The sequence below is a fragment of the Leopardus geoffroyi genome, chromosome B1, assembly GCF_018350155.1.
Source record: "Leopardus geoffroyi isolate Oge1 chromosome B1, O.geoffroyi_Oge1_pat1.0, whole genome shotgun sequence".
NCBI lineage: Eukaryota > Metazoa > Chordata > Mammalia > Carnivora > Felidae > Leopardus > Leopardus geoffroyi.
This window is the reverse complement of record NC_059327.1, coordinates 15,046,507-15,063,287: the sequence shown is the minus strand read 5'-3', so window position 1 is coordinate 15,063,287 and position 16,781 is coordinate 15,046,507. Positions and strand designations below refer to the sequence as shown.

The window sequence follows — 16,781 nt, the reverse complement described above, 5'->3', positions numbered from 1 at the left end:
AGGACAAACAGGGTGCGGGGAGATGTACGCGGGGTTGGCGTGGCGTTTGCAGACGTGAGGTCTGGCCCTCCCCAGAGCTCCTAATGCTAAAAATAAGGGAGAAGCAAAATGCCCTCACGGCCCACAATTGCTCTTCATGCACACTGAGGGGATGGAAACTGACAAATACCCCAAATGTTGACCACCATAGTGGTTTCGGTACCTTACAAAAATGTTAACGCGAAACGTCCATCGCGGCGTTGGAGCACAGCTTGTCCAAGAGGGGCTTTTTCGCGCTCCTGAAATAGTTCTTGGGGCTGAGCAGTCATAGGCTGGGCAGGGTGCACTTTCTTCCTCCCCTTCTTTCTGAGGACCGCCCCAGGACCCAGGTGGCCTGTGCTCTGGGCCAGGTGACCCTGCCGTATGGCAGAAGCAGAAACAACTGGAGAATACACCCAGGGACGGACTGACAGACAGCAAACCCTCTGGTTCTCCTCTGTTGCTTTCTTAAAGAGGAGTGGGAGGGGTGGAAGGCGGCAAGACGGTTTTATTTTGGAGTGGGGAAATACTGTTTTCCTAGTACACATTACAGAAATAAAGGTCTGGCCGGACAGGATATGCAGTTGGTCTCGCTGGTTTCCACCAGCCAGGAAGGTACTACGAGGGGCAGGAAGTGTGAATCGATGGGGGCGGTGCTGGGCACTGGAGGCGGAGAGCTGCAGTCTACGCATCCGGCCCAACGAGGGCAGCTGGAGCAGCCGGCTCTCTCAGCCCTGGCTGGGAGCCCCTTCAGCGCAGGCTCCCCGTGCAGACTGGGAGGCGCTGGGCCCTCCATGCCTCTTTATGTGGACCCCAGTTTGGCCTCATGGTCCAAAGGCCACGTAAGGGCCGAAGACTCCTTCTGTTTAAATCTGAACTCAACCACCCAGTAGCTCTGGGACCTTGGGCAAGTTACTTATTAACCTTCTGTGTCTCAGTTTCCTCATCTGTAAAATGGGGATTTTAGTAGCGCCTGCCTTACAGGATCGTGGTGAATCGAGAGAACTAATACTCCTAACAAGCTGGGAACTTGCCTGACAGTGTTAAGCACATAATACTCATCAGCTATTGTTCGTGGCCTTGGAGTGTAGCATGGGAGACTGTGTGCTCGGTACCTGCCAGCTGCTGGTGTTTTCAAGGGCTTAGCAAGTCCAAACAGGGATAAGAATTACGCAGAAGCTCCCTTCACTTAACCAACAGGTTGCCTCCCCAAAGGTGATTAAGCTTATAGAGTGTGAGTCAGGCTTCTCTCAAAAAAAAAAAAAAAAAACAAAAACAAAAACCCAACAAAACAAAAAACAAAACCACACACACAAAAAACAAAAAACAAAACAAAACCAAACAAGAAAATAAAACCAACCAACCAAACAAAAAAAACCCCCAGGCTTTTCTCAAAATAGAACAGTTTCAACTTCAGGTGGCTAGCCTGCCTCTTCAAAAACCCCACCAGGGTGTCCTAGGCAGATAACTTTGTTTTTACCAGCCACCTGACTACTCACTGTGATTTGGAAAACTGGAAGTGGCCTTGAAACTATGTGTCTTTGTTTGGGGACAAATGGTTCCTCATTCACACTGGCCACATTTCCACACGTGGCTGATGGCTCCCTTGTCGGACTGTGTAGATACAGAACGTGTCCAGAATGGCTGGAAAGGCCTGGCAGGTGCCTGCTGGATTGTAAAGTGCAAGGCTACACAGATCTGCATGTTAAGATATGTGGCGACGTTAACACAAGGTTCCAGCTTGACAGGAGCAGAGGATATATACTGGAGGCAGGATTCGGTAAAGATAGGCTTTGTAGAAGGAATGGCATTTGAACTAGCTGTATAGGGGTGGATGGCTATTTTCAGGCTAGGTCTTTCTCCTGAGCTCTAACCTCATGGATCGAATTGCCCACCCAACACTTTTTTTTTTCCCCCGATATCCCAAAGATATCCCAAAGCCAGTAGACCCAAAACCAATCTCAATATTTCTCCTCTTAAACCTTCCGTATTCCCCTTGCGGAGAGCGGCATTACCACCTGCCCGGTGTAGAGAAGGGAAAAAGGAGGTCCCGGAAGTCCAGATAAGTTTGAAGAGGGAGGGGAGTCAGAAATTCAGAAAGAGCCTGGTGGCTTCAATTTTCCTCCCTGAGGTTAGAGGCAAGACCCTTTGCCGGAATTGATGGGTGTGGAAGTGAATTCGGTAGCGTGAAGATGGAAAGATCTCCGATTGCTCCTGTGGGGAACAGCCACAGGAGCTGATGAGGGAGAAGCGAAAAAGATGTGCAGAAATCTGCATGCTCAGGTGAGGTGATGAGCCCATCAGCGTGTCGTGGATGGTCAGGACTGGGCATCATTCAGCCCAAGCATGGGTTTGTGGCGCCTGAGCAAACAGGAGGGAGGAAGTGAGACCCATCTGCAGTGGAGAAGCGCTGGGGCAGCTGGGTTGGGCAGAGAGTGGGGCCAGAGAAGGTGCTCTGGGGAGAGGGGCCCGGGGAGCAGGGCTCCTTGGGCAGAGATGGACGGCAGGGTTCTGGGCCCCCTCTCCGAAAAGCGCACGTTTGCAAACATGGAGCATGGTCCGTATTTCTCAAGGCTTGCTCTCTCTGGATGGAGGACTCCTGATTGCTTTGGGCTGCATTGAGAACCGTTTCCTAGAATGACCGTTGGCTCACCTGCAGGACGGAAAACCAGTCGTATATTTTGGTGTCTTTCGAGCACCCAGGTGGAGGCCAGAAGTCAGTTTCGGTTGAAGTGGTGCAGTGCAAGTTACTATCAGAGGCTCAGTCACACTGTTTCAGGTCCCAGACCAGCTTGTGGTCAAAGACAGGGAAGTTTTTGTCAAGTAGCTATGGTAATATCTTCTCTAAAGGATACAGAAAACACGTCCAAGAAGAAAATTGTGGGTAGGATGGCAGATATGCAAAACTATAATTTGGATGATTCTCCGTATGGGAAACTTGTTCAGTGGTATTTAAAGGCATTTTAGAATTTTAATTTCATGTGCATTCATATTCCATTCATGATGAAAGCTACTCGTCATTGGCGCCCTCATTTTCCTATGACTCATTTGGAGATGTTTATTAAACATATGGAATCTGGAAGGCCATGGAGCTTATGGGTACTGAATGACAGTGATACCTACACTTAGCTGCGTATCCAAATTGCCCTAGGATAATAAGAACAACTTGGAAATGCTATTGCAGTGAGTCTAAGATGGGGCCAGGGAGTCTTTTTGTTTGTTTGTTTTTTTGCTTTTTTGCTTTTTAAATTCCCTAGGTAATAATGTGCACAGGCAGTTTGGGGATCTGGTATAGAAGAATGGAATAGTATAGAAAAATATAACTATGGTTTATGATATCTCAAGGAGAGCCTTTCCCAGTAATCCTGCCCCGTCGTTCAAGGTTGAGTTCCTGAAAAATCCACATAGTAGGAGAATTCATGGTTGAATTGCTTAAAAACCTTGAGAAAAACTGGGCTAGAAACTAAAATTATTAAATGAATCTATGACACGCATCTTTCGAAAGTTCAATAAAAGGAAACAACCAAGTGCACGAAATAAGGATTACATCAGTGATGAGTGATATCACACACTTGCTTTGATTGCCATTGTGTATTAACTCTCCTGAAGTTTATTTATTCTTTTAATGTTTCTTTATTAATTTTGAGAGAGCGAGACAGCAAGCAGGGGAGGGGCAGAGAGATCGGGAGAGAGAGAGAACCTCAAGCAGGCTCCACACTGTCGGCACAGAGTCCAACGCAGGGCTCAACTCCCCAAGTGTGAGGTCATGACCTGAGCTGAAACCAAGAGCCGGACACTCAACCGACTGAGCCACCCAGGTGTCCCTCTCCTGACATTTAACAAACCGTTTCAAAGTTGGTTTCGCATTGGTGCAGGTAACATGCCCACTGAGAGGCATGTTTTTTCTGTGTCCAGCACTCATCCCAGTGTTAACACGTCTTCCTGATTTCCTGAGTGGTAGTTGTTGGACTTCATCCTCTGGGGCCCCACTGGCCTATGCAGAGTGATTTGAATACTGTAGGCAGAGAAGCACTGAGTACAGAGTATGGCCAAATGGGTGGGCCTCCAGCCCCGCCTTCAGATACGGAGTCCTGTTACCTCACTCTGATTATTTATATCCATTATAATAATCACTCACGTGATTGTTTTCATAGCGGGTACTTGCTGTTGAATTTCTCTGTCTTCCGGGAGTCCTTCTGGTTCTCAGGTTTGCTATCTCCTTCTCTTCTGCTTCCTGCTTTCCACATGACCTTCCCCTTCTCCCCTCGCCGCACCCCCCCCCCCACCCCGCCACATGCTGACACACATCTGTGTGCACACCTGGGGAGTGGTTCTGCCCAGTGCAATGCTTTTTATATATTTTTTTGATGTTTATTTTTGAGAGAGAGAGAGAGAGAGAGCACAAGTGGGGGAGGTGCAGAGAGGGGGGTGGGCAGCAGCAGATCTGAAGCAGGCTGGCACTGACGGCAGAGAGCCCGATGTGGGGCTTGAACTCATGAACCGTGAGATCATGACCTGAGCCGAAGTCGGACGCTCCACAGACTGGAGCCACCCGGGTGCCTCTGCTTTTTATACTCTTTTTGACCATGGTACCAGTATAATATAATTGAAAATTGAAACAAAAATTCCAAGAAAACAAGCTTACTCTTATTTGGGGGACTCTCAGAGTTTGTGTTCTGTGTTCACCTACATTAAAATTGCTGATCTTAATCCAGTAAGTTGATTTCGTGACCCAGTGTTTGAAAAACACTGGTTTAGAGGCTTTTGACGTCTTTGGATTTGAATCCCAGCTTTACCACTTAATAGCTCTGCAGCTTGGTGACCAGCTTCATTTCCTCATCTGGAAAACGGGAGCTAAGATACTATACCTCCTATAGTTTGTTTGCAGATTCAATGAAATCATCCATGAGAAGCCCCTGGCTTAGTGTCTGATTCCTAGGAAGCACTTCAACGGGTGACGGGGATAATGATGGCGATAATTTTCAGTTTTCAACTCCAGCTTTCAGCTCTCTCAACTCACATAATTTTGAACTGGAAATTAACTTTTGCCAAAAAGGTACAAAAGTCAATGTGAGGGGTGTAGACTATCATGCAAGAGGAACTTGCATCTGGGGAAAGATTACCAGATGTGCAGAAAAAGTTACTAGTACAAATTGCTATTACATTCTTACACCTGTATTGTCACTTGGCTTTATTTCCCTTGCATTCCCATAGCCACCATTTCGGACCAGAGAAGCAGCTTGGGCTCCTCTCGTTGCTTCAGTTTGCCCCTGTATGGGTGCTGCTTGGGTCACGGCTAGTCTCAAGCAGGCGCTCAGCAGTCTTACACCCTCTAAACAAGCTGGGCAATGGGGGGTTCAAAGGGGCTTGGGTGACTCGGACATGATTTTCTTTTTTCTTTTTTTTTAAGGTACTTTTTCAAGCTACGCTTTTGCCCCTCTCTAAAACGGGGATAACAATATTTAACTTATTAGGGCCGGTGTGTGGGTTCGTGATGATTTCTGCAAACCAGCCAGCCCACGCTTCTCACCTGCTCGCGGACTCGCACGAAGCTCCACCCACGTTGGTGTCTAAGTCAGTTGCTCCGCCCACGGCAGCAAACACATCTTTCCCGGTCCTGACCTTGGCTGTTTCTACCAGCTGCACCTTTGCCAGGCTTGCTTGCCACTTTGCCTAGGCGATTCTTCCCCATCCTAGAAGTTCTCCCTTTGCCGCACAGCTTTCCCTTACAAACCCATCCAGTAATGATTTATATATTCCTCATGAAACTGGTTCGCGTAGTTGGCAATTAATCATATACTGCTTTCTGATCTCCATTGCAGCCTTTTATTATTATAATTATAGTATTATTAGGTAGCTTTATATGATTTATGTCACATACCCCCAGTTAACTTACTAATTCCTTGAGGGTAGTGATCATGCCTTACACGTCTCTGAGTCGTCCATAGCATTTAGCAGAGTTCCCTGCAATAACGTGTATAATAAATATTTGTTGATACACTGGACGACTGGATGCTGCCATAGAGCTGTGAGGGAAGGTTAGTGGATGAAAAGAGATTTGAGCTAGCTTTTGTGAGGGGGTAACCCTCCCATAGGTTGGTAAGAGGGGTGGGCACATGGTTACGTAGGGAGGGCTGTTAGGTGACAAATACATGTCGCAGCTGCAGAAGAAATGGGATGGAGCATTGCTGCGGTCAGCTTCTGCGACACGGACTCATACTGAAGCCCTGATGTTAGCTAGCTGCACAGCACCAACCCTCCTGACTTCCCTGCTCCCCAGTTTTGACCTATCTCCTGTGCCCTTGCAACTGGGAGATGAGCTGTGGGGCTGCTGGTGGAAACGCTCTGTTTTTCCCTGAGTGAAGGTGCTTTTATTTCCACTTCATTCTTGAAGGAAATACTCGCTGTCTATAAACTTTTAAAAATAGCTGTTTCTTTCAGTACTTTTGGAGACACCTTTCCATTGTCTTCTGTCTTCCCTGGTTTCTGTTGAGTAGTAGTAACTGTAAGGCTTCTGGGTCTTGGGGGTGTTGTTCTTTGCTCTTTAAAGGTGATGCCCATTCCCCACCCTACCCCCACCCCCTCCCCCAGCTGTTTTTAAGATTTTTCGCTATAGTTTTGGTTTTCAGCACACATACTATAGTAGGCTTAGGTGTGGTTTCATTCGTGTTTGTCTATTTGGGGTTTGTGGCAAGTTATTAAGATAATTGGTCATGGTCTCCAAACATCGCTTTTTGCCTCATTCTTTCTCGTGTCTTCGTGGAACTACAAACTGCCCATGTTTTAGATCTTTTTAGATCTGAAATAGAATCTCCTATGGATTTTATGTTCTTTGTAACATTCTCCACTCTTCTGCCTCTAAGTGCTTCATTCTGTTTATTTCCTTCTGACTTCTGTTCTGGTTCACTGATTTTTTTCTTATGATGTCTAATATGTTGGTACACCCATCTGTTGAGTTCTTAATTTTAATTATTTGCTCTTTAGTTTTATTTTTTTATTTTTCTGAGTTATTTATTGATTTTGAAAAGGGGGGCAGAGAGAGGGAGAGAGGGAGAATCCCAAGCAGGCTCCACACTGTTAGCACAGAATCCAAGTCAGGGCTCGAACCCACAAACCATGAGATCATGACCTGAGCCAAAATCAAGTTAGTCAGTGCTTAACTGAATGGGCCACCCAGTTGCCCTTGCCCTTTAGTTTTAGAATTTCTTTTTTAGGTTCTAGGTTTTTGCGAACATTTTCTGTCTTGTTTTTATTTCCTTGAACATGTTAGGCATTCTTGTTTTAAAGACTGTGTCTGAAAACTTTTGGTATCTGCGTCTCCGCTGTGTCTGTGAAAGACCTGTGTCAGAATCCCTGTGGGTCTCTTTTTGTTGTCCATATTTCATTGATTTTTTATTTATCCTTGTGTTCTCAGCCAGACTGATTGAATGCTCACCGTTGCGTATGAAAAACTCCAGAGATAATATAAATCCTAGGATGATGTTGTCTTCCTCAAGATATAATTTACATTTGCTTCTGGGAGTTCCAGATCATTTTAATTTGCACAGGGATTGAGGTGATTCAGAGCTAGGCTTCGGTCTCTGAGGTCAGTCTGTTTCTATTTAGTTTTATCCCAAACAAGCTTGTGTGTGTGTGTGTGTGTGTGTGTGTGTGTGTGTGTGTGTGTGGTTTCCAGGACTCCCTTTTCCTAGTTGGGTCCTGATCTTCAGTTTTTATCCCCCTAGTTCTGGGATCAGCAGATGCCCCCAGGCTGGGAAAAGAGTGCCCCAAACGTCAGGCTTACCTTCCTGGGTTTCATTCTTCTCCCAGACCCTGCTGTCCTAATTCTTTACTACCTTGTTACCTCTCTGATTCTTCTAAACGGATTAAAAACACACACACATATGTTTTGTACAGGTTTTCTTGTTATTCACCTTGGGAGTTAGGTCTGAATTACCCATTGTGTCATTATCAGAAGTGCACCCCTCCTCCACTCAGCCAAGGATTTTATTATCTTAAATCCAGCAGGGATGTTTAGAAGTCTCTAGAAAAGAACATTAACATGATTTAAGTGGTATTTTAGGAAATTTAATATGTCAGTGGTATGCAAAGCAGACAGGAGTTGGGAAAGGCTCAGTACGTAGAACGGTTAAAAGACCATCATAACTGAGTGCTTTCTAGAGTAAGAAAAAAAGCAGGTGTTAGGGTTTCTGAATCTGGGCATTTCAGAGAGACATGAATGAGAGCCTTGGCTCTCCTACTTACTAGCGAGTTGCGTTGAACAGTTCCTTTATCTGTCCTCTCATCTGTGATATGGAATTTTAAAGTCCCTGCCTTCCAGGGTTATAAAAATTCCATGAAGAACTCCTAGAAAACTCTGGTTTTAAGACTTGGCATATAGTATGTGCTCAGTAAATAGTAGCCATTTCTGTTACCATTCCAAGATCCAAACTTCAGTGATTCAGGTTAAAATTCAAGATCACTGTTAGTGGCCCTAAGCAGGACCATAACAGTGTCATCTTCATGGGGGCTGTTCACTTGCTAAGAGTTCAGTCACTGTGTTCCAGGAAATAGCTTGTTTGCGTTTATGCAGCATCGCGGTGCCCTAAATACCCGCCACGTACTGAACTGATTTATAGGCTGATTCCGTGGTTTTAAAGATGAGACCAACCCCGTATCTAGAAGGTATAATGATAGGTGGCTTTAGAAAGTGCCTTTTGTCGGGCTTGATGGTAGATGCTCTGTATTTTAGGTTTATGGAACCTCAAGACTTTAACGTCGCACTTTTAAATTAAAAAAACATTTTTTTTAATGTTTATTTTTGAGACACAGAGAGAGAGAGAGAGAGACAGAGCGTGAGTGGGGGAGGGGCAGAGAGAGAGGGAGACACAGAATCCGAAGCAGGCTCCAGGCTCTGAGCTGTTGGCACAGAGCCTGGCGAGGGGCTCAAACTCGCCAACTGCGAGATCGTGACCTGAGCCAAAGTCGGACGTTCAACCGACTGAGCCACCCAGGCACCCCAGCATTTCACTTTTAAAAACAACCCAGTGTACAAGAATAGATAGAAGCTTACCAAAAAAAGATACATCAGATGATGAGCCTTCATGTTACGAAAGGATTCCTGGAGTCATGGATAACTTGGCATATTATCTTTTTGAAACCTCTTCATTTTCCTAGATGATCGAAGTGTGGACCGGAGGGTTTGAGTGACTAGTGCAAGGGCACCCGCTATTAATGGCAAAGTCAGGACTGGAACACAAGTGTGTTGATTTCTGGCATACTTTGGTTTTCTTGGCAAAAATAGCCCCTCTGTGTCTTTTCTAACCGGTCCTGTGCCTTCCTCAACTCTGTTAGAGTTTCATACGGGCCATGGGAACTGGTGCCTACGGGAAACTTGCCTTACAGAAGGAAGACCAATCTGTCACTGTGAGTTTCCTGGACAGAAGCTGGAAAATACATGCCGAGTAAGCATCTTTTCTCCGTATTCAGTCTCTGACCCTCTGTGACTGTCATCCCTGCCTTTTAATCTCTAGAAGTATAATTTATTTTTAGTTCACACTAAATGATGAGTTTCTGGGGCTAAGCCCAGAAGAGAATTCCACTTTTGCTTCTTTGACAGAAGTCAGGGTGCACACTCAACTTCTGATCGTCATGGGAAATGTGTGTCAACAACACCTGTTTTCTTCCGTGTCATGTGGCAACACCACTGGTAATTCATTACTTTTTTAGTGGGGGAAGTGGGGCCGGGCTATAAAATCAAGTATAAATAGAGGAAGTATCTTCAGGTGAAAGGATTAGGTTTTTGTCGTTTAACATCAGGGATGTCCTAGCTGTTTAAAACATAACAAAACGTAGAAACTGAAATAAGTGAAACCCTTTAAAAATTTTTTTTTAATGTTTGCTTATTTTTTTTTTTTTTTAAGAGAGAGTGTGAGAGGGGCAGAGAGAGAGGGAGGCACAGAATCCGAAGCAGGCTCCAGGCTCTGAGCTGTCCGCACAGAGCCTGATGTGGGGCTCGAACCGGCAAACTGGGAGATCGTGACCTGAGCTGAAGTCGGATGCTTAACCGCCTGAGCCACCTAGGCGGCCCAAGTGAAGCCCTTTGTAACAGAGTTTGTCCTACTCTGATAAGGCAATACTTGCATGTGTTTGCCTTTCCTACAGACCTGCTTATGATTAATGACAGTCCTGATTAAAGATTTAGAAAATGTTTTACATGTGTAATTTCCATAGCATTTTGGCTCGGTAAGTAATAGCGTGAGGTTTGTTAGAAAGGTGCAGAATGTGAATGAATAACGGATGAACCAGAACCTGAGACGCTAAGACCGGTGGAGGAGGTCTGCCTGCCAGAAGGACCAGACTGTGCAGGAAGTCACAGAAGAGCAGGTGGCTGATAATTAAAAGTAAAAGGCAATCTAGAGCCTTGCTCCTTCGAGTCTGATGGTTCCAGGACCCATTAGAAAAATGGAATCACGGGTGCCTGGGTGGCTCAGTCAGTTAAGTGTCCGACTCTTGATCATGGCTCAGGTCACGATCTCACGGTTCATGAGTTTAAGTGCTGCGTCGGGCTCTGTGTGCTGACAGCACGGAGCCTGCTCGGGATTCTCTGTCTCCCTCTCTGTCTGCCCCTCCCCTGCTCATTCTCTCTCTCTCTCTCTCTCTCAGCATAAATAAATAAACTTAAAAAAAGAAACATAGACTCACAGGGCTTCATCTTCCAAATGAAGATTTGTGTGCACATTAAGGCTGGTGAGCGCTGGTCTGGATTCTGTAATCCACTCTTACCTTTCCTGTTAACAAAATGGATCATGGCATTTATCTGCATCAGTCTCCAGTTTCCCCCTCAGTCTTGGGATGATGGCCACAGGCCCAGGCATGGTTTTCTAGGCCCCGCGGGACCAGCCTGTGTCTGGCACCCTCTCTCTTGCTGACTGCTTCCTAGTATCATTCTGTACCCAGGACTCTTCATTTGGTATGGAAATGTCTTCTTACCTGTTTCCTGTTCGGCTGGGAGTTCCTAGATGCTAGAGGATGTCTTACCTTTTCCTGTTCCTGGAGTATCGTTCTCAATAAATGTCTCTGAGTGGGTGGATGAATGAAAGCGAGTGGAGTGACTTCAGGGCCATTAAGAACCGCTGTGTTGGGAGCTCCTTTGGGCCTGTCCCTGAGGCTCCTCTTACGTGTCTCAAAGAGTGGCCCAGAGCCTCCACGGGAGCGGATGGGGGCCAATCTGCGATGGCAGCCCAGCCTGGCACACCTTTCGAGCTGGCCTGGGTCTTGTTTGAACACCTCCTGCGTGGAAGGCAGCGTTCGGGCTTTGTAGGAATATAAAAGACCTACGAGAGGTAGAATTCCTCCTCTTAAAGAGCTTACGGGTTGGTCAGGGAGAGGGTGGGTATGCAGTGGGAAAGTTTATAGTTAAGGTAAGAGTTGGGTAAGAATAAAGACAGCAGAGAGCCGCCCTAAAGCAATGTTTGATTCTCAAACGAGCAGCAGCGTAAGATCAGTGACTGTTGGGGAAGTCCGGGAGGGGAGGGATTTATTCAGGCTGGAGTGGTCCGGGGAGGCCCGTGGAGGAGGAGGGCAGAAGGGTCTTGGAGGCTGGGTCAGGATGGACAAGGGCGGGGAGGGAGGAGCAGAGAGCGTGGTGTGTTGAGAGAGCAGAGCCCGAGGCATCTGCAACCGTGAGTGCATCTGAACTGGGAGAGATGTGCAAGGGAAATGCAGGTTCTAGCATGTAATTAGGCTCGAGAGGCCAAGGACGCGGTCCCACGTGGTTCCCGTGGTGATGCTTGCACTCTGGGATGAGCTGGGGGAGGCACAGAGGAGAGAAGTCCTCAGCAAGCTGCAAGAGAGTGTAACTGAAACTTCGCCCATCTCAATGCAAATTCATCTCGGTAGAATTTTCAGAGCTCATTTTTGGAGGAGGAAATGAGTAAAAGAAGGAAGATGCGACGAAGGGTTGAAAAGAGGATAATGTCACACTGCCCGTGAAGCTTTATAGAGTGGGGACTTGAGTTGGCCTCCTCTTTGCTTTTGAATCCCATCTCAAATTTAGATTGGTGTGCAAACAGGATGAAGGAGCGGCAGGCAGTACTTTGTTAGTGATTCCACTCTGGATGTTTTAAGTGGGCAAGGGAAGAAAGAGTATCTAGAAAGGTGGCTGGAAGGAGGGGAGAGAGGCCTTATGTGGGCTGGTAGAGGAACCACGTTGAGACCATGCAGCTGTTTGCAGAGGGAAGGGGAGGGTGGTCTCAGGGCAGGGGGGTGGGGGGTGGGGTGCCGTGCACACTTGTAAAGGAAGACCGATGAGGGAGGGGGCAAGAGAATGCATTAGTGAGCGCAGAGCTGAAGCCAGAGCAAGATGCTGCTGTGCCCTGGAAGCCGACAGGATATGTCCGAACGGGAGAGCTCGCTGGTGAAAGACCTTGGAGCCAAGTGAACTGATTCTTTTAGGCTTTAAAGTGCAAAGATCGGGGGTTCAAAGCATTTTGGCAGCCCAGATTCCCAGAAGCAATGAATTGGTTCTAAGAACTCTTACCCACAGCTGTTTTGCCCTGTCCATCCTGGGCTCTTAGAAGGATAATGCCCAGAGGTATTTGTAATACCCAGAGGTATTGGTACTGGTCTTCCCATTACCGGCCTGGTAATACACGGAAGGCGTCTGCTATAAACACGGCCAGGTTGGGGCGGGGGGCTTAAGACCTTGCGTTAGGCCAGGTCACTCAGGGCTGTCCGGGCCTTTGAGCCCGCAGAATTTCTGCCAGCCCAGGCGTCCTACGTCCCTGGAACCGTCTCCGCCAAGAGCAGGCCTGGCTCAAACCACTGACCCACTGAGCCGGCTCCTGCGGAGTAAGCGTGCCCAGGGTGGGCAGGTGGGCTCGATGCAGAGCCCCCCAGTGCCCGCTCTAGCCCTCCAGTCCCCATGTACACATCAGCTGCGTGGTTTTGGGCAAAGGAGGGGGATCGTGGAGGACGGTCAGGCAGGGGTCTAGAACTTTCTAGTGCAGACATGGCAGGCAGTGGCAGAATTGCCTAATAACTGTGCTTCTCTTTGCAGAAGGGTACCATGCCCGTGGAAAGGATGCGAATGCGCCCATGGCTGGAGGAACAGATAAATTCAAATACAATACCGGGGCTGAAGTGGCTTAACAAGGTAAGTGTGTTGGGTGCTTGTGTGTGTGTGTGTGTGAGAGAGAAAGAGAGACAGAGAGAGAGGAGGAGGAGGAAGAGGAGGAGGAGGGGGTCCTCACTAAAACCACATACATATAGACTGCCAGAAAGTAAAATTGTATTCCTTGTATTCGGAATCTGATGCTTGTTAATTACAAAACCAACCCACCCAAAATGGTCTGTGTTTCTTTAATGATTCTTACCCTCTTCCTTCTCTGAATTTTTCTCTCGCTTCTCCTGGCTTTCTAGGATCAGAGGATGTGGAAATTCTTGGGTTTTATATTGGGAATGGGGCATATTGGCTTTCTTCTCAGTATTCTCTATGGAGAAGACTTTTGGTTTTGTCTTTAAAAACATCTCTTTCTTTTTTTTTTTAAGTTTATTTATTTATTGTTTGAGAGACAGAGACAGTATGAGTGGGGGAGGGGCAGAGAGAAAGGGCAAGAGAGAGAATCGCAAGCTGGCCCTGCACTGCCAGCACAGAGCCCGATGTGGGGCTCTGACCTACGAGACAGCAAGATCATGACCTGAGCCGAAACCAAGAGTCGGACACTTAACCAGCTGAGTCACCCAAGTGCCCGTCTTTTCTTTTTATTGTGAAACACCGTGTGCCTACTTGTCCTAAAAAAGTAGTCTGTCGTTTACAACCCACACATATACATAAATACTCTCTGACTTTATCAGCCCCAAACTCTCAATCTAATTGATCCTACCTGCTGGGAGTGAATCAGGAAGAGAGCGGATGTCAAAATAAAGGACACCTGAAAATATATAGTTAACAGCTAGAAAAGCATTTAACATATCACGCTGTCTTTCAGAGGGCCCAAGAGAGAAGTTTCTCTCCCCCTACCAGGAATATCTCAGTTCTTCTGAGTAAATTTCCTTTTTCTCTTCTGCCTCCCCGCTCATTTTAATCTTAAGGACCCAATGAATAATTCAGCTGGTCAGGCTTCATCTTTTATCGCATGGTTGAGTGCTTAGAGCCTGATTGTGGCCCTCTTCTCACAAGTGTGCAGGATACTACAGCATGATTGTGTTGACTAAGATCACTCCTGGCTTCATCTTTGCTTTTCAGATAGCTGTCAAGCCTTATTTCTTTTTTCCTCATCCGCTTTTTTGGTTCACTTATTTTAAATGTATTGTATTTGAGTGCATCGGTTTCAGTGGGTCCTTTCTGAAACACGGTGGGGTAAAAAGTAAATAGAAATCACTTAAGTAAACCATATGTCCACTTCATGGGAGCTGTCGTGTATCTTAACGTCGCATGGCAAATAAAATGTTTTTCTAGGCTTGCTGTGTCTCTAGCGTTTTAGATTTGTATCCTGGAGGGGTTTTGTAATTAGCCTGCTCCAAATAAATCCTGTTGGGCCTTGGCCTCCATGGTCAGCAGGGGCACAAGTGGAATTATAAGGAGAGGGGAGTTGAAGAAATGTGGGGTACTCAATAATAATAGTAACAACAGCTACTCCTTTAAGCAAGATACATGCATGAGCTCACGTTATCCCCACAATGGGGTAGATACTGTTAGGTTTTCCATTTTACAGACCAGGAAGCCAAGGTGCAGAGTCATTAAGTAGGATTATATTAAAAAAATTTTTTAATGTTTATTCATCTTTGAGAGAGACAGAGACAGAGACAGAGAGCTGGTAGTGGAGGCACAGAGAGAGAGGGAGACACAGAATCCAAAGCAGCCTCCAGGCTCTGAGCTGTCAGCACAGAGCCCGACGTAGGGCTCAGACTCACGAGCTGTGAGATCATGACCTGAGCGGAAGTTGGAGGCTTACCCAACGGAACCACCCCGGCACCCTGGTAGGAGTACGTTTTAAAGAACAAGGTAACTTTGCCTATATTGATCAGAGTACGAAATTAACACAGAAGTCCCTGATTTCTGATTTCTGAAGAGAAGTACTTTTTTTTTTTTTTCCTCGTACAAAAATATATCCACCAGTTTGGCTGGCTTGATGCAGTAGCAAACTTCACATGTCATTGCGTCCCCTGTATGAGGAGGTACTTGATATGGTGCAGTGAACTGTCTTTTTAGTAGGGCTGAATTGTGCCCCCACCCCCCTGCAAACCATATATCTACTTCCTTACCCCCGGAACCTGTGGACGCGTCCTTGCTGAAAGAAAGGGTCTTTGGGAAAAGTTAAAGATCTCAAGATGAGATCCAGCTGGGCCAATGCGGTGACAAATGTCCATAGAAGAGGCAGAGAGGAGAAGACCCACACAGAGCAGAAGACGGAGTGAAGAAAGAGGCAGATTGGAGAGCCGGATCCACTAAGCCAAGGAGCGCCTGACCCCACCCGAAGCTGGACGTGTCAAGGGAGGTGTCCTTACAGCCTCTGAAGGAGATGCGACCCTGCTGACCTCTCGGCTCTGGGTTTCCGGCCTCCAGCACGGTCCTGGGCTATACGCTGCCCCGTCTATGGCAGTTGGGGACAGCCTGTGAGAAGCAAATCCACCCTCTCGGGACTGCTTCCTCACTGGGACTCCACCGTGACACCTTTTCTTCCATCTACTTCGTCCGTGATTTTCCTGAGAAAGGACCGCAAAGGAAATGGATTCTTCTCTGTGCAGCGAACGCTCCACCCCTGTCAGGTGGCCCTCCCCGTTGAGCTCCGCTCAGCTGGCTCCTGGCTCGTGAGTTCTCTTCCCTGGCGGAGCGGGAAAGGAGACCCCTCGGCCGCCTCGTCTGGTCCCCCTGCTGGCCCTCCGCCTGAGCAGGCCGTGGCTGCCGCAGTGAGGCCTCTGAGGCACAGGAGGCCGCGTGCGCCCTGGGGACCGGTCATTCGGGCCGCCCACCCGCCTGGGCAGAGTGTCTGCAAGGTTGTCTGTGTGCTCAGGCAGGGCTGTCACCGGCACTGTGCACCTCGGGTGGCATCAGGACCTTTTGTCTCCGTACCTCCACCTCCTCGGGGCATCTTTATCTAGGTTTCTGCTAACTTAGGCTTTGGCGTTCGTCTTCCCACATAAATATTTGAGACCTTGCTGTTCTTCTCCTTCACAAGCGTTCTGTCTGAAATTCCTGCTTGCGTTCTGTGGCTTGAGGCCGTCGTAAAATCTCTTCTCCTGTTGAAGACTGGTGGTGACTCTGAGAAAACGGCCCTGTCCGTGGGGCTCTGTTACTCACTTAGGCCTTAGCTGTGTTGTTCAGAGTGTGTTGGCGTTGATGGGGGCGTCCTCCGTGCTGGAAGGCCCTGGAGGGCAGGCCAGGGAGGTCTCGGTTGTTACTGCTCGCTGGCTGGGTGCTGGGCCTCCCTCCCGCCCGTTACTTTTTTTTAATATTTGTGTAGAAAGAGGAGGGGGCGGGGCAGAGGAAAAGAGAGAATCTTAAGTAGGCTCCATGGTCAGCATGGAGCCCTCTGGGGGGCTCGATCCCACAACCCTTGGGATCATGACCTGAGCTGAAATTAAGAGTGGGACACTCAACGGACTGAGCCACCCAGGCACCCCAGGGCCCGTTACTTTTTATTAGGAGCATTTGCACACATACACAGTAGGTTTAAATGGTATAATGGCTAGAGAGAAGAGTGTAGCAAAATCCCGTGTAGTTTTAAAACTTGCCTCTAGATGTAACCATTATTAACATTTGTTAAAAATGTTTTATTTAT

The 16,781-nt window shown here is 47.4% G+C and overlaps 1 protein-coding gene across 6 annotated transcripts in view; it reads left to right on the top strand.

The window, feature by feature from the left end:
* The window catches only part of IRF2 (interferon regulatory factor 2), a 92,303-nt gene that overhangs the window by 36,225 nt on the left and 39,297 nt on the right, over positions 1–16,781 (top strand). For 5 of the 6 annotated variants that reach the window (XM_045452928.1, XM_045452946.1, XM_045452932.1 and 2 more), the window contains exon 2: positions 13,058–13,153. In XM_045452928.1, the coding sequence (XP_045308884.1) occupies positions 13,058–13,153 (96 nt within the window). Of the gene's footprint in view, positions 1–10,951; positions 11,343–13,057; positions 13,154–16,781 lie in introns of those variants that run through there. The other variant, XM_045452961.1, reaches the window with a different exon arrangement.